The sequence below is a fragment of the Chrysochloris asiatica genome, unplaced genomic scaffold, assembly GCF_000296735.1.
Source record: "Chrysochloris asiatica unplaced genomic scaffold, ChrAsi1.0 scaffold00048, whole genome shotgun sequence".
Taxonomy (NCBI): domain Eukaryota; kingdom Metazoa; phylum Chordata; class Mammalia; order Afrosoricida; family Chrysochloridae; genus Chrysochloris; species Chrysochloris asiatica.
The window spans coordinates 1,077,813-1,104,849 of record NW_006408566.1 but is presented as its reverse complement, the minus strand read 5'-3'; the positions used below and the strand labels follow the sequence as shown (position 1 = coordinate 1,104,849).

General features: G+C 36.3%; 1 protein-coding gene across 1 annotated transcript in view; it reads left to right on the top strand.

The window, feature by feature from the left end:
- Positions 1–27,037, top strand: part of LRRC7 (leucine rich repeat containing 7) — a 688,741-nt gene that overhangs the window by 551,412 nt on the left and 110,292 nt on the right. The window contains exons 18-22 of the mRNA XM_006862417.1: positions 292–403; positions 618–798; positions 1,761–3,441; positions 7,469–7,609; positions 16,536–16,655. Coding sequence (XP_006862479.1) covers positions 292–403; positions 618–798; positions 1,761–3,441; positions 7,469–7,609; positions 16,536–16,655 — 2,235 coding nt within the window. The remainder of the gene's footprint in view (positions 1–291; positions 404–617; positions 799–1,760; positions 3,442–7,468; positions 7,610–16,535; positions 16,656–27,037) is intronic.

Here is a 27,037-nt window from a genome sequence, read left to right as displayed (position 1 = left end):
ATTTTGTCTTTCTTTAGAGCCTACACAGTTCTTTGCACAGTGCCAGGCATATTCATAGAACTAATCAAATGTCTGATGACTAAATGGACTCACTCAAATTAGGGAAGAATAAAACAAAAAACACTTGAGTTCTTACATCAAACATATATATGTCTCATTTCTCCTAGTGCCTCACAGTGAATGAATCCTAGATTCTCATATTTGAATCTAAGCCAAATAAAATTATTGTCATTTTGGTTAATTATTGTTTGAATGTTTACTTTCCTTGTCCTATATTATTATATCTCTCAGGATTCTTTTGTTCATCCAGCTAATGAAATGAGGATTGGGGAACTTCACCCTTCATTAGCTGAGACCCCTCTGTACCCACCCAAACTTGTTCTGCTAGGGAAGGACAAAAAAGGTAACATTGTGAACCTGATGTGGGAAATATGCTGGCAATGCATGTGCATGATGAATCATCAGCTATATATATATGATACACCATAGTCTACAGAAGTATCATACAATTAAATACCTCTAAAATTAATCGGTATGCTGTTTTCCATTTTCGCTTTTCTGTATTTCTAGTTGTCAATGTTTGTAGCATTGTAATACTTTTCCTCTTTAAATTTCAGAATCAACTGATGAGTCTGAAGTTGATAAAACTCACTGTCTGAATAACAGTGTTTCCTCAGGCACTTACTCGGACTACTCACCTTCCCAGGCTTCCTCAGGATCCTCTAACACCAGGGTTAAAGTGGGGTCCTTACAGACAACAGCTAAAGATGCAGTACATAACTCTTTGTGGGGTAACAGGTGTGTTTAGAATTACTTCTTTTCTGTTCTCAATGCTTATTCTTAACAACTTTTAAAAAACAGATTCTTCTTATTTTTGAAATTTTATTCATGATATGAGGAGTCCTGGGTTAAACATTGGACTGAAAGATATGTGGTTCAAAAGATGCAGCAGTTGCTCTAAAGGAGGAAGACGTAAAGATGTAGCAGTCTGGTTTCACAAGGATTTACAGACTTGGAGACCCTAGGGATCAGTTCTCCTCTGTCCTGTAGGATCATTATGAGCGGGAATCTACTCATGACTGTGAGTTTGGCTTTTGGTTTGGGTATTCCGCATATGAGTGGCAGAGAAGACAGAACAGGAAGGTAAGCAAATGTAGTCCACCTAGGATTCCCAAGAGCTTCTATTTTAAGGGCAGGACCTTCATTTAAGAGACAGGTGGTAGGGGATTGACATGAGGCATTTACTGAGACAAAGAAAATAAATAAGTGAAACCCTGGATTGTATTTGCATCTCTGTGCTTGTGCGACTATTTAGGGTGCTTTTTGTGTTTGTATATATTTTGGTGATATGATTTTGTTTGTTTTTGACTAGCACAAGATTCCTATACCTTTATATTAGGTGACACAAGAATATTTCAATTTTCAATTATTCTTCCAATAGATAAGTTGCAGTTAGATTAATAAATGTTAGTGGTAGATGGGAGCTAGCCCTCATTGAGTTTATTATCTATTATCTTCATTGTACTGATGAACTGTAAAAAGTCCAGACAGGGACACAGAATTGCTCAAGGTAACCTGATTAATAAATGGTAAGCAGGAATAGGTTAGAAAGTTAAGATTACTAGAAGTAACAAAAGGTTAAAGAAGTGGATTGGGGGGGGGGCATGAAATAATAATCATAAGTGAGGTGTGGATGAATGAAGAGTCAGAGACCCAACTCTTCCACACGTTAATATTTCTTCTTCCCACTATGTTCACAGGATTGCACAGTCTTTCCCACAGCCTCTTGATTCAAAGCCATTACTCAGCCAACGGGAGGCTGTTCCTCCAGGGAATCTACCACAGCGTCCTGAACGGCTGCCAATGAGTGACACCTTCACTGACAACTGGACTGATGGCTCACATTATGATAATACCGGGTTTGTTGCTGAGGAAACAACAGCTGAGAATGCCAACAGTAATCCTCTCTTAAGTTCAAAGTCTAGAAGCACATCTTCTCATGGACGCAGACCTTTGATTAGGCAAGATAGGATTGTTGGTGTTCCCCTGGAACTTGAGCAGTCTACACACAGACACACACCAGAAACAGAAGTGCCTCCTTCCAATCCTTGGCAGAATTGGACCAGAACCCCTAGTCCTTTTGAAGACAGGACTGCTTTTCCGTCCAAATTAGAGACAACCCCTACCACCAGCCCTTTGCCTGAGAGGAAAGAACATATGAAAGAATCTACTGAAATACCTAGTCCTTTTTCTCCAGGAGTACCTTGGGAATATCATGAGTCCAATCCCAACAGGAGTCTTAGTAATGTCTTTTCTCAAATCCACTGCCGCCCAGAATCTTCTAAAGGTGTTATTTCGATTAGCAAAAGCACAGAGAGGCTTTCCCCACTAATGAAAGATATCAAGTCAAACAAATTCAAAAAGTCACAGAGCATTGACGAAATTGACATTGGAACATACAAGGTTTATAACATACCATTAGAAAACTATGCTTCTGGGAGTGATCACTTAGGAAGCCATGAACGGCCAGATAAAATGTTGGGACCAGAGCACGGTATGTCGAGTATGTCTCGAAGTCAGTCAGTCCCGATGCTGGATGATGAGATGCTCACTTACGGCAGTAGTAAAGGGCCGCAACAACAAAAAGCTTCCATGACAAAAAAAGTCTATCAGTTTGACCAAAGCTTCAATCCTACAGGAGCAGTGGAAGTTAAAGCCGAAAAGAGGATACCACCTCCATTTCAACACAATTCTGAGTATGTGCAACAGCCCAGCAAAAACATCGCCAAGGATTTGGTTAGTCCTAGAGCTTACAGAGGATACCCACCCATGGAACAAATGTTTTCATTTTCTCAGCCATCTGTTAATGAGGATGCTGTGGTGAATGCTCAGTTTGCAAGTCAAGGTTCTAGGGCAGGCTTCTTGAGAAGAGCCGACTCCCTGGCGAGCGCCACAGAAATGGCCATGTTTAGAAGGGTCAGTGAACCTCATGAGCTGCCTCCAGGTGATAGGTACGGCAGACCTCCATACAGAGGAGGTCTGGATCGCCAAAGCAGCGTTTCAGTGACTGAGTCCCAGTTCCTGAAAAGAAATGGCAGGTATGAAGATGAACACCCTTCATATCAAGAAATGAAAGCTCAGGCGGGAAGTTTTCCAGTTAAAAACCTTACCCAGAGGAGGCCATTGTCTGCAAGAAGCTACAGTACAGAGAGTTACGGTGCCTCCCAAACCAGGCCAGTTTCAGCTAGGCCTACAATGGCAGCTCTTTTGGAAAAAATACCATCTGACTATAACTTGGGTAACTATGGTGACAAGCCATCAGATAACAGTGATATAAAGACGAGGCCTACTCCTATGAAGGGAGAGGAGAGCTGTGGTAAAATGCCTGCAGACTGGAGACAACAGCTGCTTAGACATATAGAAGCTAGAAGGTTAGACAGGGTATGTTTGGCATTTCTCTGTAAGAATATCCCTCCTGCATTTAGTTTAACTTTACTGGCATCTCTAAGCATATGTAGTGGAGCATGAACTACATGAATCAGTAGATGATCAGCATTTTATTTATCTTTATATTGTGGGGAAATTGGTCATAAGAGTTTTTCATGAATATTGCCTAATGCTGAGCGTCTATAACCTGTAAGTGAATTACTTATCAAATCTAGCCTAAATATTGTTAGTAAGAAAGAATTCAACTCTATTATATGAGATGGTACTTCAATTGCTTTCTAGCCAATAAGGCAAAATGCCTCTCCTAAGATGCAGAACTGTTCTCTAGTGACCTAAAGAGGTTTTCTTATTATTATTATTGAATCTATAAAAAGTATTACACCCCTTTCTGCATGGACTCACTTATATTAAAGCCAAGCCTAATTTGTTTATAAAATTTGCACGTAGTTGTTGCTATGGGACTACTAAAGTTATTACTTCTAATGAGCAATAATCTTCTCAGCAAGAAACAGAAAAATAAAATAAGCAGAGATTGAATGCCCTCCTACACATTATTTCATTTAATAAAAACCTTGCTAGTTAAAATACTGGTTTTTATATAGAAAGAAATATTTAATTTTGAATCATACTACAGACAACAAAAATAGATGATGTCTTTATTAAGGCTAGAAACCAACAAATTAATGAGCATATAGTGACAAAAAAATTAAACCCAATTCACTTAAAAATGGAGTCGCAATAAAGTGCATAATGTGTAATTTGAGAACATGAAAAAATCATGTAAAGCCTAGAATTACTATGTGTTGCCTGTTCAGATCTCGCTAATAGAAACCTAGTATGTCATTTTTTAGAAACTATTATCAATTGACCTTCAACATTCAGTGTTCTTTGTGAATTTGGTGTGGAGGGCTTTGTGTACTCTGCTTTAACATTATATACACATTTAAATTTTCACATTATTATGGGAAAATAGGGTCCTTTGTTCATGTTTTCTAGGTTTGGATACTCGTGTAAATTGGGGATCTGGAAAACAGTATGCCATGAGAATGCTGCAACTCAGTGGTTTTATTACTTTATGTGGTGTCCTGCTAAAAGCACAGGTCACTACACTTATTATGTACTTCCTTAATATTGAATTTTGTGTTTTCAGGATTATTTTCTTTAAGTCATTCTATTGTTTGTAGGTCGTGTCTACATGACAAGAACACAAATTTTGGGGTGGAAAAGCGTGAACTAATAAATGCTGGTGTGGGTGTTGGTTTCTCAATGTGGAAATCAGTTCTGCCTTGCAAAATATTTCATCAGAATGTCTGTTTCAAATAGGTATGCTCAGTCCCATTGAAGGGAGCCTCATCAAAGCCTCATGACTGGCTGTCAGTGGAGACACCTGGTCGGTTGTCACCATGCCTTACCTCAAGTTACACCCTCCATGTAGACAGATAACTTGGAGGGCGAAAATATTTGGGGCCAAATAATACAGTACAGTTTGGGAACTCTGGCCTCGTGTAGACACGACCATACGTAACAGGGTAAGATGAACGAGTCAAGAAAGGTTATAAGAAGCTCTTTGGAGCATATGTACAATGAATAGTAACAGAGGAGTGAGTGAAAACAAATAATGAAAAAGAAAGTCAAAATTCTAAACATTTGTACCATCATTTATTGATTCATTTACTATATAAATATTTCCTCTCCTTTGAGCAGAGCTACTGAAACACAGGTGACTCCTCTTCTGAAATTTGGAGGATGTGGAGACAGGGTGGGCAGAAGGAAATTTAGATCAACAGAAATCTTGTTGCTCTGTCTGCCTGCCCCAGATAACTAACAGTGAATTCCTGAGTATTTCCCATTGCTATGATTTCGCATTTATTTTTGTTAGTCTCCACATACCCTGTCTCTGTTTATAATTCATTATCTCTGTCTTTTAATGTATATTCAATAGCAATGCATATAGCAGGTTTCAGTGTACATTCAAATGCTTCTCATTTAATTCCAAGAATTTTTTTTTTTTTTTTACTTTAAAGTATTGCTTAAGCTGTTGGATTCTGGAAGCTCTCCTTGTTTTCTCCAAGTAACATTTCTTTCTTCCTTTAAATTGTGATACTGTGCCATTCAGACTATTATCGTACTTAAAACTTTCCAGCTTCTAAGCAAGGTGAATTCGAGGTACTAAAGCACAGATTTATTATGTAAAACTAGCTTCACATAGTATGCTAATTGCCTGTCCAAAGTCAGACTATATAGAGACAGGGTGAGCTTTCCAGCGTAGTCTAGTCAAGCTATTTGATCCTTGACAATTAAATACAAAAGAAATTTAGCTCCATTAGAAACTACAGGAGAACAAAAAGACACTGATTATGCTCAACAGCCCAACATAATGTTGGCAAAAGATCTCAGTGTTTACCTAAAAAGTCAGTTCCACGTACACCCGTAGAAAAAAGATGCATGTTTTCTCCTTTGGTTTAACCACAAGGTTGATTCTTCCACTACAGAGCTCCACAGTGATTAAAAGAATTTAAATGTCTGAAATGGCTACTCTTCAATAGTAGCCATGAAAGCAATAGACTGATTTTAAAACATCAAGGAATCATTCAAGGGCTGGTTGAGATATTCAGTGGTCTTTTCAATTTTGGTACAACAATAAAAATTCTCTGGATCAAATAATCATCAGAAATCAGTAACAAATATTATTGGTAGTCAAGTACACCATCAGGAAGAAAATAGTCTCTTCAACTGAATTCAATGAAATTTTGATGCAAAAGATCATTACTTCTCAAATAATGCCCTCAGAGTAGAATAGCTGCCTGTGGTTAATGTTTAGTAATGTTCAGCTGAATAAAAAGTATATTGAGTTAATTTCTGTATACTTTTTTTTTTTCCAACATAAGAGATCTACTTAAAGAAGCTAAATGCTGCCAATGATTATATTTCCATTGTACGTAGAAGGTAAAAAAAAAAAAAAAAAATTTTTTTTGAAAGAGACTGTTGACAGAGTACTCAAAATGTTTAATTTTCAAATTAAGTGCAGCAGACAAAGAATTATCTATCAGATTATAGTTTTAGACACTTGGAATAACCTGAGATGTACCTGTTATTGGATAGCCGCAATGCACCTCATCTTCAAAGTGTTGTCTAATTCAGTAGATGATAATCCATTAATAACATTTTGAATTTTCTCTAGTTTGAAATCCAGAAAGTAATTTTTAAGAAAAAAAATTAGAATATTTAAGCCTACATGCTGATTAATTAACTGAATTCATCAGTCAAGCCAGTGGTCACACTGAAATAGTTTTTGACCACTTTGTCTAAACTTTAATTATAAACTATAAATGAAGCAGTGCAAGAGACTTGTTTGGGTTTAAACAGTACAATGTATTGACTTGAGGCATAACTAGAGGCAAGGGTTTGCTTTTTGAAGATTCCTGGTGGCACAGTGATTAAAGCACTCTGCTGCTAACAGAAAGCTCAATGGGAGCTCTGGCAGTCTGCTCCCATCAAAATGTATAGCCTTAGAAACCCTATGGGCAGTTCTATTCTGTCCTATATAGGGTCTCTATGAGTTGGAATCGACAGCAGTGGATTTGGTTTGGAGTTTGTCTTTTCTTTGTGATGATCTCACAATGGGAACGAGGCCATGACACCTGCAGCTCATAAAATTTGATTAAAATCTCACTGTTTGAATTTTGAAAATTAACAGACTATCCAGGTGAACAATGCTGACCCAAAGTCACTAGTCTCACGATTTGTCAGAGAGATTTTCTGCCTTTGAGTTAGCAGCAAATGTAAAACAGAATGTACCTTCTTTGCTTTTTGTCTTTTCTGTAGTTTTGAATGGTACTCATTATGTGCATAACTAACACTGTTTACTGTATGCTTTTGTCTGATCAAGTGCATGTTTAAAAAAGGAAGTTACTGTTTGCCCGCTAAAAGTTAAATGTTATAAATTTAAACATGTTCATGTAATAATCAGTTTGTGGAGCATGTGTTCACACCCTGTCACATGATTATTTCCTCTACTCAGAATGCTGCTTACAAACACAACACAGTTAACCTTGGCATGCTGCCCTATGGAGGTATTTCAGCAATGCATGCAGGCAGAAGCATGACTTTAAACTTGCAGACTAAATCTAAATTTGATCATCAAGAACTACCTCTTCAGAAAGTAAGTATGGACTGCCCTACATGTGTCAGCATACCAAAAGCCAGTTAATTTTGTTTGTTCACTTACTATGTTTAGGCTGTACATACAGCCCTTGCTTATAGACTCTCACGAGTCCAAAAGCACAAGGGCAAATCATGTAGAGCCCAAACTTTTGGGTGCTTAATGAGTATTTGTAGCTAAACTGATTACTGGATTCCTGCTTAACAGCTTTGCTTTTTGGATTGAGCAGGTACATGGCTTTTTGTTTTGTGGCAAGGTTCCTTTTTTTATTATTATTAATCCTTTCTGTCTCTCTTTTTTTCTTTTCCACCATCTTTTTTTGTGTGTGACTTTGTTTACTCATCTGTTTATTTATCTATTTATGAGATAGTACTGTACAGGGTCGCTATGAGTCAGAACGACTCCATGGCACATGACAACAAAAACAAACAGCTGTTTACACATAGTGCTACATTCTGAGAATAGAACTGAGAAAACACTTTTGAAATGCAGTTAATTCCTTTGTTTAAAAAACAATAAAAAAGATTAGTATCCCAAATAGGAGCATAAATTAAGTAGCTAGCTCTTCTAAATCTTTTTCCAACACCTACCCATTTATTTTGGTAGGAGATGGCACACAAAAGTACAATGTGAAGAATTTTGTGATTTACCAAGAAAACTGTCATTCTTCCTAGGCTAATGGAAATCTAGCAAGTTTATATAGTGATGACATTATGAGCACATTTGAAAGGGAATATACTTTAAGAAAAACATTTGCATTGCCAAAGGCTCCTTTCAGGCAAAACTGAGAATGCATATTTTACCTGTTTGAATTGTGTTAGTGTTATTTTGATGAAGGCTAAATGAGTCATTTGCACACAATATGCTATGATAACTATGTCAATATAGTCATTAGCTCACTAAATTACTGTGAAGAAAGCAACAGCATAAAATAGGGATAGCCAAAAACCAGTAGCATCCAAACACTTCTCCCCTAATAAAATTAATGACCATGTGGAATAAACTCCCATTCCAGTCAAAATGACGGTCATGAGACCTTGAATTCAAGTTTTATTATCAAATTATCTTAATAATAATCCCTAGTTCTCTGTGACTTGATTCCTACTATGAGTAAAGTAATAAAATCTAGGAGATATTTTTTCAATATCCACCATCACTTAACAAAGAATTTTTTTTAAAAAAAAGAATGAAAATGAGAATTTTTTAATGACATTTTTCCAGTCCTCAGTCTTTGGGTAAAGAAACAGTGGTACGCTGGTAAATGTTCTCACAAAGAGGAAACAACAAAGCCCTGATTTGTAGAATTCTTTTTTTAAAAAATGTTAGTGATTAAAATACTCCCACTTTGGCCAGTATCAAGCTATCAACTTAATGTCACTGAACCCAGAACTTGGAAGAAATGTATACAGGCAGCTCTTGTGAGTCAGTACAACTTGGCTCCAGAACACCATTGTCAGCAAGAACCCTTTTACTTCAGCCCCTACATCAAATTTCCATGTCTTCTCAGATGACCAGAACTCTTAACCTGTTCCCAACAAAACAGTTCTCAAAAAGGTCTTGAAACTTACCTACCTGAAGGACTAGATGAGAAAATATAACTTAAATATACAACTCTTCAGGCATGCTTGGTATTTAAATAGAAATTCTTAAACTGAAATGATGAAATTTCAAAGTTCAGTGAGCAGAGTCAAGAAATCTTGGTATAAAGGAAGCTATTGCCTGAATCCTCTGAAATCACATGGAAAATCCTCTTATTTTGACTACTGGTTGACCCTATTTACTCATCCATCTATAGATTAATAAAGCTATACCCAGCATCTGAAGAGTGGTAGCACACACTGAAACAGTGTTTCTCACTGTGTAAATCATTCTCCAGATACAATTAGACCCCTTTGCATGTTGTATTAATTTTTGATGGAATAGTCTAGAGAATAAGTTTGCTATTTATTACTATAACTCTGGAGTCTTTTTATTGTGGCACTGTGGATAAGCACTGGACTTACTAACCACAAGGTTGGCAGTTCAAACCCACCAGCTGCTCCTCAGAAACCCTTTATAGTATTGCAGTGACTTGATGGCACTTAGCAACAGCAACTATAACTCTAAGATGATCTATAACAGAAATAATGCCATCATAATATTTTGGGATGTATTAACCGTTTTCAGTTGAGCATAAATGTAACCTGAAGGAATTATCTTTAGAAGCTATATTTATTTGCAGAGCAAAAATAATTCAAGTATTAAAAGATTCTATCTCAAAATGAATTAAAATCTATAACTTATTATTTACACACACAAAAAAAGGAAGAGCGAAGGTAAGGGAGGAAAAAAGGTACACAGGCAAGGCAAATATTTCATTTTCTCTGAAAGATTTCATAATTATTTTAAGGCCTACAAAGTAAATATTAAGACATTTGGAGCAACATACTACTCATTACTACTTCAGACACCTTATCCCAAATGGAAGGTGGTTACTCAGACAGCTTTAAGAGTAGCTTTACCATCGTCTCTGGATTTCAGTCTGTCACTTGCCTTTTATGTTTATACTTGTCTCTTCTCTAGAGCTCTTTGATCTGATAATTTATTTGGTTAATTTGCCAAACTTTAGAGTCACCACTCTTAAAACACAATTTCTCAAATTCTTCTTTTCCAACTCTACTGGTCATAGACTACCAGTCACATAACAGAGGCCCAGCTTTCCCAGCTAGTCTGCTAGGAGAGGAGATAAGCAAAGATCATTTTCTTAGATTTAGGAATGCATAACATCTATTACAACTTTTTTGTTTTATCACCTAAGATGCTACAAATTTGTGACAGCCATTTAAGATTTGTTTTGCAGCTTTTACATTTTCCTGAGCCATGAGAATTGCATTAACATACAGGGGAAGACCATTTTAAGTAGACAAATGTTTGTTTATAAAATGACCAAAAAAAAAAAATTATAAGACTGATCACTCATCTATGAAATTCTGAAGTTGTCTCTTTTATCCATAAACATCCAGAATGACATACTATCTCTAGGGTGGACTTGTTGCTTAGTTGCTAAGTGCTGTCTAGTCAATCCTGACCCATAGCGACCCTGTATAGGGTTTCCGAGGAGCCTCTAGTGAGCTTGAACCACCAACCTTGCAGTTCAAGAGGCTTGGCAGTCTGGCACTTTAACCCACAGCGCCACGCCAGGACTCGGAAGGATAAACGAAATTCCCTAATAAATCTAAGTTAACATTTTCAAATATTAGCAGCAACTCTGGGAATGGAGTTGCAGCATAAATTTGTGCGGGTGGTGCTTTCCCCAGGAAAAGCAGAGGAGTTGAAATCCAGACCCAGCCCTACCTCTCTGCTTGTCAAACCTTGCTTTCTACAACTAAGACAAGGAGCACCTTGTAGGATAAGCAGTTCAAATCCACCAGCCACTACTCAGAAACCCTATACAGCATTGCTACATGTCAGAACTGATTTGACAGCACTTACCAACAACACTCCACATAGGGAGTCCAGATGTGGTGCCATAGGATAAGCATTCAACCTTGAGGTTGGTTTGAACTGTAAGGTTGGTGGTTCAAATTCACCAGCTGCTCCTTAGAAATACTATACAGGATTGCATTGAGTCAAAACTGACTTGATAACACTTAAGACCAACAACCCCACATAAACTCTGATTCTTGTGACTTTTGTGATTCTTATCGGCGTGGGCACTGTGGGTTAATGCGCCAGACTGAAAAGCTGTTTGAACTGCAAGGTCGGCTGTTCAAGCTCACCAGCTGCTCCTTGGAAACCTTATGGGTCGGAATCGACGCGATGATACTTAACAACAACATCTCCCTATCCCTCACTATTTTTGCTAGCTCAGTGAATTATTTGTTGTTGTTGTTTTCTTTTTTTTTTTTCAAGCTTACCTACGGTACCTGGTCATGCAAATGATTAAGAACTAGACTGCTAAACTTAAGGTTAATGGTTTGAATCCACTCATTGGCTCCTTGGGAGAAATAACTGGCAATCTACATCCAGAAAGAGTATAGCCAAGAAAACACTATGTAGCAGTTGTACTCTGTTACAAGGAGTCATAATGAGTTGAAAATGACTGGATGACACCTAACAACAACAAATACTTATCTAGTTAACTTTTTCTCAATTTTTATTACATAAATTTGTAATAAACTAAAACATAAAACTTTGTGAATCATGATTGAAGAACTCTTTACTTGCTAAAGTATTCATATGTTGTTGTTGTTAAGTGCTGTCGAATTGGTTCCAAGTCATAGCAGCCTTGTGTAGGGTTTCTGAGCAGCAGCTGTGGATTTGAACTGCCAACCTTGTGGTTCACAGTCCAGTGCTGATTCTACAGCACTACACAGGAATCCATGGGTAAAAAGAAACAATTTCCCAGAATTTGCTGTTTTGAATATTTCTAATTATTGATACATTTTTCACGTATTACAAACTAAGTATAGAGTTTTCTATAGTATAAAAAAAATAAATTATATTATAATGAAGATTTTTATGGGATTCCTTTAAGGTATTAGGAAATTGTTCATAAATACACAAAATTAGTTTAAAAATTTTTTTAATTTTTCTTATATTTTCCAGAAAATTTATTAACACATAAATATTAGCTAGTATAGCATGATAGAATCAGCACTGGACCTCAAACCACATGATTGGCAATTCAAACCCAGTAGCTCATCACTGGAAGCCCTAAACAGGGTCACTATGAGACAGAACTAACTCGAGGGCACACTTAACATTAACAAACATTAAATTATAACATTACTAATATTTTATTTATCCATTCATTCATTTATGCATTCATTGATTTATTACTGCCTTTCCAAAAAGCACTTAAGGCAATTTCTATGATGCTATTAATGGTTCTATGTGCTTCTTTGGATGTGGTCTGTTGTAATTGAGTATAGCTGTGTCTTCAAATGTTATGTTATCAGAGAGAAGTACAAATTTTTTAAATAGCCATTCAAGCTACCATTTTTACCAATGGTAGAATGAATAAATGTTTCCTTAGAGAAAAAGATGAAGACTAGGATTTAAGGAGAGTCTACTTTGTACTCCATGACCCAAATCATTCCTATGTGCTATAAATATTGTGTACTCTTTCATTTAGATGAGACCAGTAAAGGCTAGTAGTCACCTTGCATTCTTTAAGATCTACTCACATTTCTTGGGCATTCAATATCACCAAAAAGCATATTTGGCAGCAGTGGAAGATCAAAGGTTATGGATCCAAGAAAAGTACAAGTTAATCATCTATGAGACTGCAGCCCCCAGGAATAAGCTAGGCTGGGGGCAAAAAGTCACTGGTCTTTCTAACTCCTTGCCTGCAGGTATCTGGCTGCCAATATGAAAAGTGTGGCCTTGTCTATACCGGAAAATTGATGTTTTTTATTTTCTTGCTCAACTTTTTTATTTTTTAAATTCTATTACCATATGTTATACCATAGTACTTGCTGATTATTGACTAATTAAAATGGAAACTACTATGAATTTATCATAATTTCAGGACAGGGGGTTTGAAATGATGAGAATGTATGCATTAAGAAATTTTTTTCATCAAATTTTACACAAGAAAAGGTGGTCTCACTATCAGTTTTATTAGTTGATCCCACTATATTTACAGCTAGAGAAGTTTAGATAGCAATGTTTGTAACTAATCTGTTTTTAAATGTCTACTGTCCTTTCTTACTGGATGCATGAAAATAACTGAGGATCAAGTAGAGCCAACAATTGGTATGCGTTTTTCACCTTGCCAAGGCTTACTTAATGACTGCCTTTTCTTCCTGCTGCAAGCAAAGCAAGATCTATATGACACCTCAGGGCAACTCATGCCTATAGTTCTATTGATTTTTCTGTATTTATTATTGGCAACGTATCCCTCAAAAAAGGATTCATTTACATTTCTGATTATGAAAAAAAAAGCCTTCAGCTTGTAAATCCATATGAATCTTTATAGACAGTGGCTAAAATTACCAACATAATAATGTCAGCACTCAAATGGATGCTTTCTTCCCACTAAAATGAAATGTCGATTTGAAAATAATTTGTGCATTACAGAACCACCTTCAAATTAAACTGCATGAATCACAATCGTATAGATTCAAGCCTGGCATCTTTCTATTTGTAATACCTATTATTTTCTAAAAGGTATGCTCAGAAAAGGAAAGCTTTACAATAATTTCACAAGAGATATTTTGGGGGAAACATGTTTTTGTATGTTTATTTTTAAATTTATAGCAATGTCCTTTGTGAACTATGTGCCAATTACTAAGCAAATTAGATCCTTGAGTTATTTGGGAATATATCCCAATATCTTTGCAAAATACCAAATTCTAACTTCACACTCATAAAATTTCTCCCACAAAACATAGCAAGTATAACTTCACAAGAATATGATGCAGATGAACAATTCTGCTGAATCACCTGTGTGAATTCTATTCACAAACATATGTCTACATATACTAATGCACACACAAATAGACACATATAGATATGTATGAACATACATATGTACACACTTTTATGTCTCAGCAAAGTCAGAAAATACTTCTTCATAGTAGTCAAAATCTTAAATCTCACAAAGTCTTTGGAGTTAGCATCTATTCAGCAAGACTGCTACTCAGCATTACTACATATCATGTATAATAATTTCTGATTTTCACTATATCACTGACCATTTTCTCTATTATTTTGAAATATGAAAAGTCTGCAGAATTTAAGATCTGAGGAAATGGTTAGTTGTGATGGTTTTACATTTATTTCACATATAAATTAGTGATGAAAAACATGTAAACAAAAATTTTAAATGTAATAAGTCAATCGATGCAAATTTATTCCTTTGTGAAAAATTGCCAAATTGAGTTTTGGTGATTCATTCAATTATTCCTAGTTTAAAGTATCTAAACAAAATATCTAGAATGTGGAAATGGAGATGATATGGTGAAAAATGGGAAAACTACATTACATTCTAGCCACTTTTCAAAAATATGTACTTATCAGGCCTAGCCAAACAAACAAATTTACTATTCCATTTCTTTGCAAAGAAACCAAGCTAGAAAAGTCTCGGGCACTAAAAAGGCAAAAAGAATGCATTGGTCAGTAGTGCCTAAACTACATAATTATGTTGGGGCACTAAAAATTCAAAATGACATAAGATGGACTCTAAGAGGCATTGCTCTCAAAAATCAAAAAGACAACACTAGCCAGTAGTGCCTGACCAGGATAATTATGCTTTAGCTGCTTGATTTTCATCATTTGCTTTGCCATATTTCAACATCTAGATAATTTTGTGAGCACGTAAGTAAACATATTAATCTGAAAAAGTTTAAAAAATAACACTTGAAAGCAGACAAATGGACATTGAATAGCTGGCTACCTAGTTGTTTTCAAGTAGCATGTACTTTAAATGCATTGTCTCAAGTTCTCAAGTAAATACAAAGAAATTTAGTCTTAACTAACCCAGAAACTAAATTCAGAACCTCTTTTTTCTAAAGTACTTGTGAAAAAAGGGTTCACATGGCCAAAGTTCAAGAAGAAAATTGTCTTCTTACTTTTCATTTTACCTGTTAGGCCCCAGGAAATGCTAATCTAGTGTCATAATAAATCTAATTTGAAAGTATTTCCTAGCATTTCAATGCTTTAAAAAAATGCATGTGGTCAGAATGCAGATTAGATGGTTATATAATTGTTCTTAAAGGACTATGGATTAGGACCACTCTATATTTCAGTGTAACTAGATGAAGTCTGGCAAGCAGCCAATTTGGGGCATGTCCAATTATTCCTTTCTATAGTTGAGAAACAACTCCTCATAGAAAGTAGAGATACACATACAATCTCTAATCAGCTTTATTATCAGTAAAGATCCTACAAATCATGTACAGAAATTAGCATAAGAAACACTAGGGCATGATAGCTCACCCACATAAGAATTTTCCAGGAACTCAAGGAGTATCTGTGTATTTTAAGAACAAAAATCATGGCAAATATTTAATTTGTTTCCCCATGAAAAGTATATCACTGCTACCTGTCCCCAAACCTAAAAGGGAGACATTTTTTCTTAGGGTGTATGAAGTTGCTGAGAGGTTACAGTGGTATATTTTTTCTGTGACTCCCCATATAGTGGATACCAGTAAGTATAAAGACAGGGGTATTATGAGTTGTTAAAAAAAAATTACAAGTAGGAAATAAATGTTTTAGATAGATAGATAGATAGATAGATAGATAGATAGATAGATAGATAGATAAAGACTTTTAAACTTTAATACATAGTAATAAATATCAGTAAATAAAGTTGGATAACTACACAGTCACGATTTATTTGCACTATGATTCAGATAGTGTAATTTCAGTGTTATTTTAATTTTTGCTCAAAACTATCTGTAGTTTTGTCCTAATCCCATAAGGCTTGCACTATGCTAGTGTTGATACTACTTTGAATTCATGCAAAGCATTCACTCAGAATCAGTACAAGTACAGTTTTATAAACCATATTTTAGGTGGTTTGGATTATTTGTAGATACAGACTTTGTTTTATGTTTTCCATTTAAATTCTAAATGGTAAGATCATATTAAGAATCCAAGTTAAGAAAACTTTAAGTGTTGTGGTTTTTAATAATCAAATAATTTCATCTGATTATTTTTATTCAGGTTCTGTAAATAATCTAAACTTTTCTTTAAAATCTAGTAAATAAGTCTAAGATGATTATTTTAATTGTATTTCTCACTCTGAAAAGCTCTCAATTTAGAATTGTATTTAATAATAGTGTACCCAGTAAATAGTACAAATAATACTTTTGAGTTCAGGACAAAATGTTTTTCTACAATTAAATAAAATTAATTTTAATCATCAGGGACTCTTTTCAGAAAACTATGGTAAACTTCTATTACTACACTAAAGAATGCCATACCATTTTTACAATAGACCCCGTCCCAGCAAAGCAACATTTTAGACAATGGACAAGAAGATGTATCTCCTAGTGGCCAATGGAATCCTTATCCACTTGGGAGGCGGGATGTACCTCCGGACACCATTACTAAAAAGGTAACCAATTTCAAACTGATAGCAAAAACCATGAGCCATGTGCATACATTGTAATTTGTAATCCATATCTTCTGTCTTGATATCATTTCTAAATTTGTGATAAATTTAGGTCTAATATTAACCCAAAACAGGATTAGCTATAATGGTTAGCTATAAATGCACTGAAAAGAATGGGAAATTACCATTGCCAAATATTTAAAGTTGATAATGAATATGTATAAACAACATCCTACCTCGGATTATACCCTCGGAAACCCTATAAAGGGTCGCTATGGGTCGGAACGGACTCGATGGCACATAACAACAACAACAACAACCTCTTCTTAGTATGTACTTTACTCCTAGTAGAGCTAGCTACCACCTCTGAAATGCAAGTACAGGAAGGAATGTAATACATACTTCTGACTATCTTGGCTTCAACATGATGTTGTAATCAATTTGTTTAAAATTAAATTTGGCCACCAAAGATTGATTTACTATTTTTAATGCCATAGTAATTTACTCATCCAGTCATTCATTCAACAAACATTTAGTGAACTGGTAGGGTAAGCACTGTAGGATAAGCATTGGACTACTCACCACAAGCTCTATAGTTCAAACCAGCCAGAGCTTCCGTGGAAATCCTATACAGGGTCACTATTAGACACAACCAACTTGACAGCACTTAACAACAACAAAAACAACATGTGCCACGCAGTATAACTATTGAAGTGAGCACTTGCTAGATGCAGGAGATCAAAAATGGTAAGATCTCTTACCTAAAGTAACTTGTTGTCTAGTTAGGTAGGCTGAGTGATAAATGGTGGTTGTGGTGATTATATGCCATGGTGTAGGTTCCAACTCATAAAAGCCCTGTATAGAGTTTCCGATACTTGTAAATCTTTATTGGAGCAGGTCTCCTCTTTCTTCCATGGAATGTCTAGTTTCAAACTGCTGACCTTTAGGTTAGCAGCCCGACTCATAACCACTTGTAATGACCAGAGCTACATGATGTTGTTTTTGTTAAATGCCGTCGAGTCAATTCTGACCCATAGTGATCCTGTATAGAATTTCCAAGGAGCAGCTGGTGAGCTTGAACTACTGGCCTTGCAGTTCAAACGACTTTGCAGTCTGACACATTAGCCCACAGCGCCACACCAGGACTCCATGATAAGTTACCATAAAGGTGTGAAGAGATAAATGAAAGAAAATGTTTGCAACATATATGTAGGACAAGGAATTGGTATTCCAGAATATTAAAGAAACAATAAATTAGACAATTAGTAAGAAAAGATATACAACATAAACTTAAAAATTGATAAGAGATAGAGGGAATTAGGATGCTAAGTAGATATTTTCTTTTTTTAAGTGATATCTCTTCCTCAGAGAATTCTTTCACAGAGAAATGTGGAAGAAATGTCACTGGGCTGTTAATCTCAAAGTCTGCAGTTCAAATTCACCAGGTGCTTCTTGGAAGAAAAATGAGGCTTTCAATTTCTTGAAAGCCTCAGAAATCACTATGAGTTGGAACTGACTCAGCGGTATACAACAAGAAGACTGAGAAAAGTTAAGAAATCTGAAAATTAACAAGGTTTTTGCAAGTATATAAACAATGGGAACAATTTTATACTTAGTGTGAGAACATAAATCACAACTTTGATAATAAATAATCTTGTAAAATTGAGCATGTGTATACTCTATATTTTAGCCATTTACTTCCTATGGTATTATTCTAAAAAAACTATTATAGATGTCATTAGTTGTTGTTGTTGTTAACTGCCATCGAGTTGATTCTGACCCATGGCGACCCTGTATGGGGTTTCCGAAGAGCAGCTGATGAGCTTGTAATACTTGTAAAATCAGCAATAACAAAACACTGAAAAAATCCAAATGTCTATTACCAGGAGAATGTGTAAATTGTTATCACACAAAGGAATATTTTACAGCAATGAAAATTATGGTTTCTGTTATTTTTGATGTTAGGTGCCATCAACTCAGTTCTTACTCACAGTAACCCTATACACAACAGAAAGAAACTGCCCAATCCTGTACCATCCTCACAAATGTATTTCACTTGAGTTCATTGCTGCTGACACTGGGCCAATCCATCTCATTGGGGTGTCTTCATTTCTATCACCCTTAGCTTTACCAACCATGATGTTCCTTTTGATAATACGTCCAAAGTATGAGAAACAATGTCTTCTCATCCTGGCCTCTAAGGAGCATTCTGGCTATACCAACACACATTTCTTCCAACACAGAGTTGTTCGTTTTCCTGGTAGCCCATGGTACTTTTAATATTCTTCCTCAACACCATAATTAAAATGCTCAATTCTTCTAGAGTCTTCCTTATTCCTTATTTTTCTTATTGCCCAACTTTCACATGCACATGAGGTTATGGAAAATGCCATGGTTTGAGTAAGCCACACTAATATCTTGGCTCTTTAACATGTTAAAGAGATCCTGTGCAGCAGATTTGCCTAATGCAATACTTCCTTTGATTTACTGACTGTTTCTTCCATTAGTGTTGATTGTGGATACAAGCAAAATTAAGTCTCTGATGATTTCAATCTTTTCTCAATTTATCCCTGAATTCCTCAACAAGCCTCTCATTACATCTCACTGATCCAAATCAGCTAAAGGGTTCCCACTAAAGAAACTGGAATTATGTGATTGGCCTTGACTAATCAGGTAGAATACAATGGATAGGACTGTCAACGCCAATGACTACTAAAAAAAAATAGAAGGAAAAGCAAAGAAATGTGGCATCTTAGAAATGTTTTAAGAAGTGAATGGTCAACAGTTTCAAAAGATGCCCCCCAAAAATGAAGCAAGTTAAATATGAGCAAAAGTTTCTTAGAGTTAGCAGCAAGGCGATCCTTTGTCATCTTGGCAAAAGAAGTTTGCCTAAATGATAGGTGTGGAATCTCTGTGAACCTACACAGAAGAGTAAATTGAGACAGAAAATTCAGTAAGTTCCCTTTTAAAAGGAAGTAGTTTACAGGGGGTTCTAGAAAGATATATAAGGAAAAGAGGCGACGCATTTAAGATGACAGACACTTGAACTTCTTTAAAATTTGAAGGGAAGAAGCCATTAGTGAAATTGTTTTTGTTAAGTGTCATTGTGTCAGTTCCAAATCATAGCAACCCTGTATAGGGTTTCCAAAGGAGTAACTGGTGGGTTTGAACTGCCCACCTTGAGGTTCAAACTTGCAGTCCAGTACATTATCCTGCAGCACCACCCCAGGACTAACCCTAGTGTAAAGAAAGTTGGAAATCTCAAAAGTTTCAATCAAAGAATGCAAAAAGGCAGGAGAATGCAAGATCCAGGAAAAGATAGGAGGTTTTAGTCTTGATACAGAGAGAAATTTCTTCCTTTATAAGGAAAGAAAAGAGGATGAATGTGATGGTCAGAAATTGAGAAAGTACCCATCAGAGCCAAGGTTAGGTTACCTGATCAAAGGAAAGAATCACAATTCATTCATACGTTTCATTGCAAAGGGCTACTATAATTTTCCCTTAATAGGAAAAACCTCATTCATTTATTATCCTAAATTGAACTAACATATTTACATTATCCATCCATTCATCCATTTTATATGAAATCTATTTTCAAAGTCCACATAGTATGTTTAATCACACCATGAATACAAATCATAATGATCATTTGCTTGTCTCCCTCCTTGCTTTCAGAACCTCATGCAATCATGTGATTGATTAAACAACTATGATTGATTAAATATTTAAACCTATTAAAGACTAAGATAATTGTGGAAATTATGTTAAGCTTTGTTAAAATTTTTTACTTGTCAAATATGAAATAATGTAACTTATCCTTAAAATTGTATTATATCTTTAATGTATACAGTCAGTTTTATCTTATTCTATCATGATAAGCACCTTCTTCCTACCCCTTTTTATAGCTTTTGTCTAAAATCTGAAAATTTAGAGCCTATAAATACATATGTCCACCAGTTATCTTAGAGTAAAGAGAATACAAAATGCATCAAATATTCAAATTTAGTTTTTTATTATATGTTGAATAATTTAGTTAATATAGCCTAGTTTAATGTACCTAGTTAATATTCAGTGAGACTCAATCTAAGGAAATCAAAATAGTAATGAGATTATTAGCCTGGGATAGAGGATTTCCTGAAATAGGTGTGATAATTATATTATTATTTACTAGGTTTAAAATATGCTCTATAATGGATTTTCTAAAAGTTAATTACTTATGCAGTTGTCATGAAGTGAGCAGGCATTAGGCTGAGAATGAGAATGAGAATGGAAAACTAGAAAATGAACCTAAAATGAACCTCAAATGAAATAGGGAATCAATGACATATAAATGGTGAAGAATTCTTAGCCAGTGCCTCATTAGAGTCTATTTCTCAAAGCCTCTGCAGAAGTTTTTTGTTTTTGTTTTTGTTTTCCTTTATCTTATCTCTAATCCCCAAGTCACTAAAAACTACTGGAATGCTGCAAAAGTTCAATGGAAAATAAGTTTTATGAAAAGACTTTGAACCTGTGGCTTTCTGTCTTGTTACCATATTTCTTTGGTTGAACTAATATTGGCAATACTATTTGATGTCCATAGCTACCAGGGCTCCAAGCAGAAGTAAAAGCTGATAACAAATGCAGATAGCCCTCCAAGATGTAGATCCAGAGTTTTGAAAATATGAAACAATAGACACACACGAAAAAAGTTCATCTTTCAGGAACAAAATTTGTTCCTGTATCTACTGTCACTGTCCTATGAACCCTAGACTGACGAAAAGTTAATGGTGTTACCATGTTCTGTCCTGTCTTGCTTTTGTTGTTGTTTTGTTGTTGTTGTTAGGTGCTGTCGAGTCAGTACCGACTCATGATGCACTTATGCACAACAGAATGAAACACTGCCTGGTCCTGCACCATTCTCACAATCATGGCTACACTTTAAGCCCATTACTGCTGCCAAAGTGGGGTCTTTCTCTTTTCCATTGACCCTCCACTTTACCAAGCATTTTGTGTTTCTCCAGGGACTGGTCCCTCTTGATAATATCTCCAAAGTATGAGAGACAAAGTCTGGCCATCCTGGCTTCTCTTCCAACACAGATTTGGTCTTCTGGCAGTCCATGGTACTGTCGATATTCTCCAACACCATAATTCAAATGCATCAGTTCTTCTACAGTCTTCCTTATTCATTGTCCAATTTTCACATGCATTTGAGGCTATTTGAAATACCATGTCTTGAATCAAGCACATTTTAGTTCTCAAACAGTCATCTTTGAACACTTTAAAGACATCTTGTACAGCAGATATGCCTAATGCAATATATTGTTTGATTTTTTTTTAATGTTTTATTGTGTGAATTGTGTGATAGTCTACATGGGAGAACATCAGCTTTACATTCATTCCATCATCCATCATTTCGCTGGCATAGTTATCATCCTGTCCATGCATCCTCACCCAACCAAGGGGTGTACCCTGTAAACCTGCACCCCCCCCACCACAGTCCTCAGCCCTTTCCATCTCCTAATCCCGAGCCCCCAGCCCCACCATCTCTTGACGTTGTCTTCTCTGCCTCCATCCCAGGCCTCACTGCCTCTCTGGGTAGGATTCCGCTCTTCTCCATTGATGGTCCCAGGGTCCTCCGCTCCTAGATTGATAAATTAATCACTCCCCTCTTTGTTACAAAATGTCCATCTTTAGATTTCCAACCCTCACAATCAGTCCTGATAACAATTATTCACCATTGCTTCACAAGTTGTTTGATTTTTTGACTGCTGCATATACGTGTGTTGATGGTTCATCCAAGTAAAACTTTGACAACTTCAATCTTTTCTTCCTTTATCTTGGTGTTATTTATTGGTCAGTGGTAAGGATTTTTGCTTTTGCTATATTGAGGTGCAACCCATACTGATGGCTGTGGTCTTTAATCTTCATCAGTAAGTATTTTAAGTCCTGTTGCATTTGGTGTGGCACTGTGGATTAATGCACCAGACTGCAAAGTCGTTTGAACTGCAGTTCAAGCTCACCAGCTGCTCCATACAGTGTCGCTATGGGTGAGAATCGACTCGACGGCACTTAACAACAACAACAACAGTAGGTCCTGTAAGATAGTATTAAACTGGAAACCACAAGGTCAGCTGTTCAGAACCACCAACTGCTCCTCAGAAACCCTATATGGTTGTTATAAATTGGAATCAACTTGATGGTACTTAACAATAGTAGGTAGTAGTGTTTAAAATTCCCTCTTGCCATCTCAATCCCAAAAATCTCAAAATTTGATCTCTATTAATTCAACAAGTCTAGGAATCACTGCAAAAAAGAAAATCATGTCATAAGTGTGCATTGTTGTTAACTACTGCCGTGTTAGTTCCAACTCATAGTGACACTTTCAGGGTTTCCTAGGAGTGGCTGGTGAGTTTGAACCACCAATCTTGCAGTTCAAACTGAACTTGCAGTCCAGGGCATTATCCCGCAGTGCCACACCAGGACTTACACATAGCTCTGTAAGTCTCGCTAAATTTCAGGCATTCCTAAATAAGCATTTTAGCAATTTCATTTTAAAGCTTTTTCAATGACTGAAAAAAACGAGTTATAAAGAAGTCTTTGTATTCTAGAGTCCTATGACACTACTGCCAAGTGGCATCATTGATGGACCCAAGCGTGGCAACAGTAGTAAGGTTGGCCCAGGATCGGGCAGTGTTTTGTTCTGCTGTGCATAGGGTCGCTGTGAGTCAGTACTGACTCGATGACACCTAACAACAACAACAATGACACTACTGATCTTACTCCTGTAATGTGTTGAATTGTGCCACAGGCCATCATCATAAGAACCCATTGTTGTTGTTGTTGTTGTTGTTAAGTGCAGTGAAGTCAGTTACAACCCATAGCAACCCTATATAGAGTTTCCATGGAGTGACTGGTGAGCTTGAACCACCGACCTGCAGTTCAAATGGCTTTGCAGTCTGATGCGTTACCCCACAGTGCCACACCAGGACTATGTGCCATGTACTAAATATTTACTCAGTGGCAGGAATTGTGCTAAATCATTGATTTATTTCTTCATCTAATCCTCAATAACCATAAGGAGCTCTGGTAGTGCAGTGGTTACGAATCGGGCTGCGAACCTTAAGGCCAGCAGTTCAAAACGATCAGCTGCTCCGCGGGAGAAAGATGAGGCTTTCTGCTCCCGTAAAGATTTACAGCCTCGGAAACCCTGTACAGGGTCGCTATGGGTCGGAACCGACTCGACGGCACTTAACAACAACAACAAGCCTCAATAACCGTGTGAGGTAATCACCATATTGTCTAATTATGAAAGAAAAAACTGAAACTTAGGGTCTAGGTTACTTGCCAGGAACACATCAACGACTAAGGCATTTTACATTAGCCTTTCATATGTAACAGAAAATCATATATATGATCCTCTCATTGAGTGCAATTTTCTGTAGGAATCCCAAGCATGCTTTGCTCTAATTATAAAACAACAGACTCTTTTAAATCACACATATTGAGAGATAATATATGTTGAGAGTCTTAAATAGTTAAGTGCCATTGAATCGGTTTTAACTCATAGTAATTCTATACAGGGTTCCAAGGCAGTAAATCTTTGCATGAGCAGAAAACCTTATCTTTCTCCCTTGGAGCAACTGGTGAGCTGAAAACACTGACCTTGTAATTGGCAATCCAGTGCTTGTCATACGGAGTCACCACACTCCACAGAATATCCCTAGGGATATTTAAGCACCTCATCTGTCAGTTTGTCATATTGTGGTGACTTGCTTGTTGCTGTGATGCTGGAAACTATTCCACCAGTATTTTAAATGCCAGCAGATTCATCCATGGTGAACAGATTTCAACTGTGCTTCCAGACTAAGGAAGACTAGGAAGAAGGAAAAGTGCACTATTTCTGAATGTTTGACCACTGAAAACCTTATGAATTGCAGTAAATACCATCAGATAGCACCAGATTATTTAATATTGAAACATTATGAATAATAACAGAATATTGTGTGAAAATGGCACAGGACTGGGCAGTGTTTCGTTCTGTTGTGCATAGAGTCGCTGTGAGTTGGAACCGATTCAATGGCACCAAACAACAACAACAAAGATCGTTAAAAGTGATCGATAATACCTGTATGTGTTAAAATGTTGTAGCAAAACAAAAGTTGCTGCAAAAAGATAAAAGCAAATATAACTTCAAATACCCTCTTCTGGAATGAGTAACCAAGGAACTTTAAAATTCTAAGGATAGTTATGCGTAAACTATTTCATTTGTAATGACTACATATACTGGAGTCCTGGTATGGCTCTGTGGGGTAAAGCATTGGACTGCAAAGTCATTTTGAACTGCAGTGTTGGTGATTCAAGCTCACCAGCTACTCCTCGGAAACCCGACTGCAGGGTCGCTATAGCACTTAACAACAGCAACAACACGTTTTGGAATCCTAGTGTAGTGCTACAGGATAAACAATGGACTGCAAGGTTTGAACCTCAACGCCAGTGGTTCGAACCCACCAGTTGTTCCTTGGCAACAGGGTTGTTATAAGTTGGAACCAGCTCGATGCCAGTAACATATTCTAAGTGGAATTCTAGTGTGGCACTGTGGGATAAGGACTGCCTACTGCAAGGTCCGCAGTTCAAACCTACCAGCCACTCCTCAGAAATGGAAACCCTATACAGAGTTGCTATGGGTCAGAATCAATTTATCACCACCAACAACACATTCTAAGGTCTCTAAAAGCATTTGAGTCTTCCTTTCCTGAAATATCTGTTACTGTAGGTTAAATGCATAATGACTTGGCAATTAGAGTAATAAAGATGAGAACCAGGATCAATATCAGAATGGACACAGTTGAAAAGAAAACTATAGAAATTTTGGTAATTTAGTTTTGACTCACAAATTTATCTCTTATGTTGAATTTACCCATGATATTCCCATACTTAGAATTCTAGTTCAGCCATTAATGGCTTTCCTTTTAAAAAAGAAAATGTTGTTAAGTTTCTCGGAAGAAGTATTTCCTTCCTCATTTTAATCTTGTCATTTGTTTTTTCCATAATACATTTTCATATATTACAGAAAATTTAGAATGGTAAGGACTAAAACATATTTTGAAAGTCATAAAACTTGTTTTCTGCTGACAATACGGCCAAGTCATTATTTGTGCTTTCAAACAACCAAATCAAACTTTACTGGAAATGATTTTTCACTCTGTGACAAAAGTCAGTCTGTCGAAGAACTATTTAGAGTGATGTTATTTTTAAATGAGAAGTGTATATTTTAAAATATGATAGAAGAAAAATCACCCTGATTCATACATTTAGAAATTTAAATAAAAGCATTCATCATTATGTTATAAATGTCTTACCTAAAATAGAAGTCATCAAGTTATATTGTTGTTGTTAGGTACTATCAAGTCGATTCCAACTCATATAACGACCTTATGCACAACAGAACGAACACTGCCGGATTCTGCACCATCTTCACAATCATTGTTAAGCTTGAGCCCATTGCTACTGTCACTGTGCCAATCCATCTCTTAAACACTTTAAAGACATCTTGGACAGCAGACTTGCCCAATGCATTCAGTCATTTGATTTCTTGACTCCTGCTTCCATGAGTGTTGATGGTTGATCCAAGCAAAGTGAAGTTTTTGACAACTTCAATCATTTGTCTATTTATGATGATATTACTTATTGGTCCAGTGGCAAGGATTTTTGTTTTCTTTACATTGAGGTACAACCCATACTGAAGGCTGTTATAGTCATTGAAAAATTAACTTTCTAAAAATCAATTTTTATTAAAAAGAAATATTGTTATCAGCATGTGGAACTAGAATAAAAGTGACTATAATTCTTGACTTTTGCAATTTAAGTGAGACTGGTCAATTGTTGCTGTTGAAATATCTTACTTCAAAGGGTGGGGTCTACAATGTATGTAACAAATTTGCATAGAAATGGAGAAAGGTCTGGAATAGATAAGAAAGAAAGATAAAGATTTTAATATTGTAAAAAGCAAGAATGGCATAATGTAGAGTAGATCTTGAGAGTACTATTCAAATAGTTGTTGTTATTGTTAGGTGCCACAAGTCAGTACCAACTCATAGTGACCTTATGCACAGCAGAATGAAGCACTGCCCTATCCTGGGCCAACCTCACTACTGCTGCCACGCTTGAGTCCATCTATGCTGCCACTTGGGCAATCCATCTCGTTGGGTGTCTTCCTCTTTTTCTCTGACCCTCCACCTTACCAAACATGATATCCTTCTCCAGCGACTGGTCCCTCCTGACAATATGTCTAAAGTATGAGGCAACTGTAAAAGCTTCCAAATTCCTAATGGGCCTGGCCACTGTATCTCTTATCTAGGTGATGCCCAGTGGCTAGGAGGATTGTCGTTGTCAGTTGCAGTCGAGTC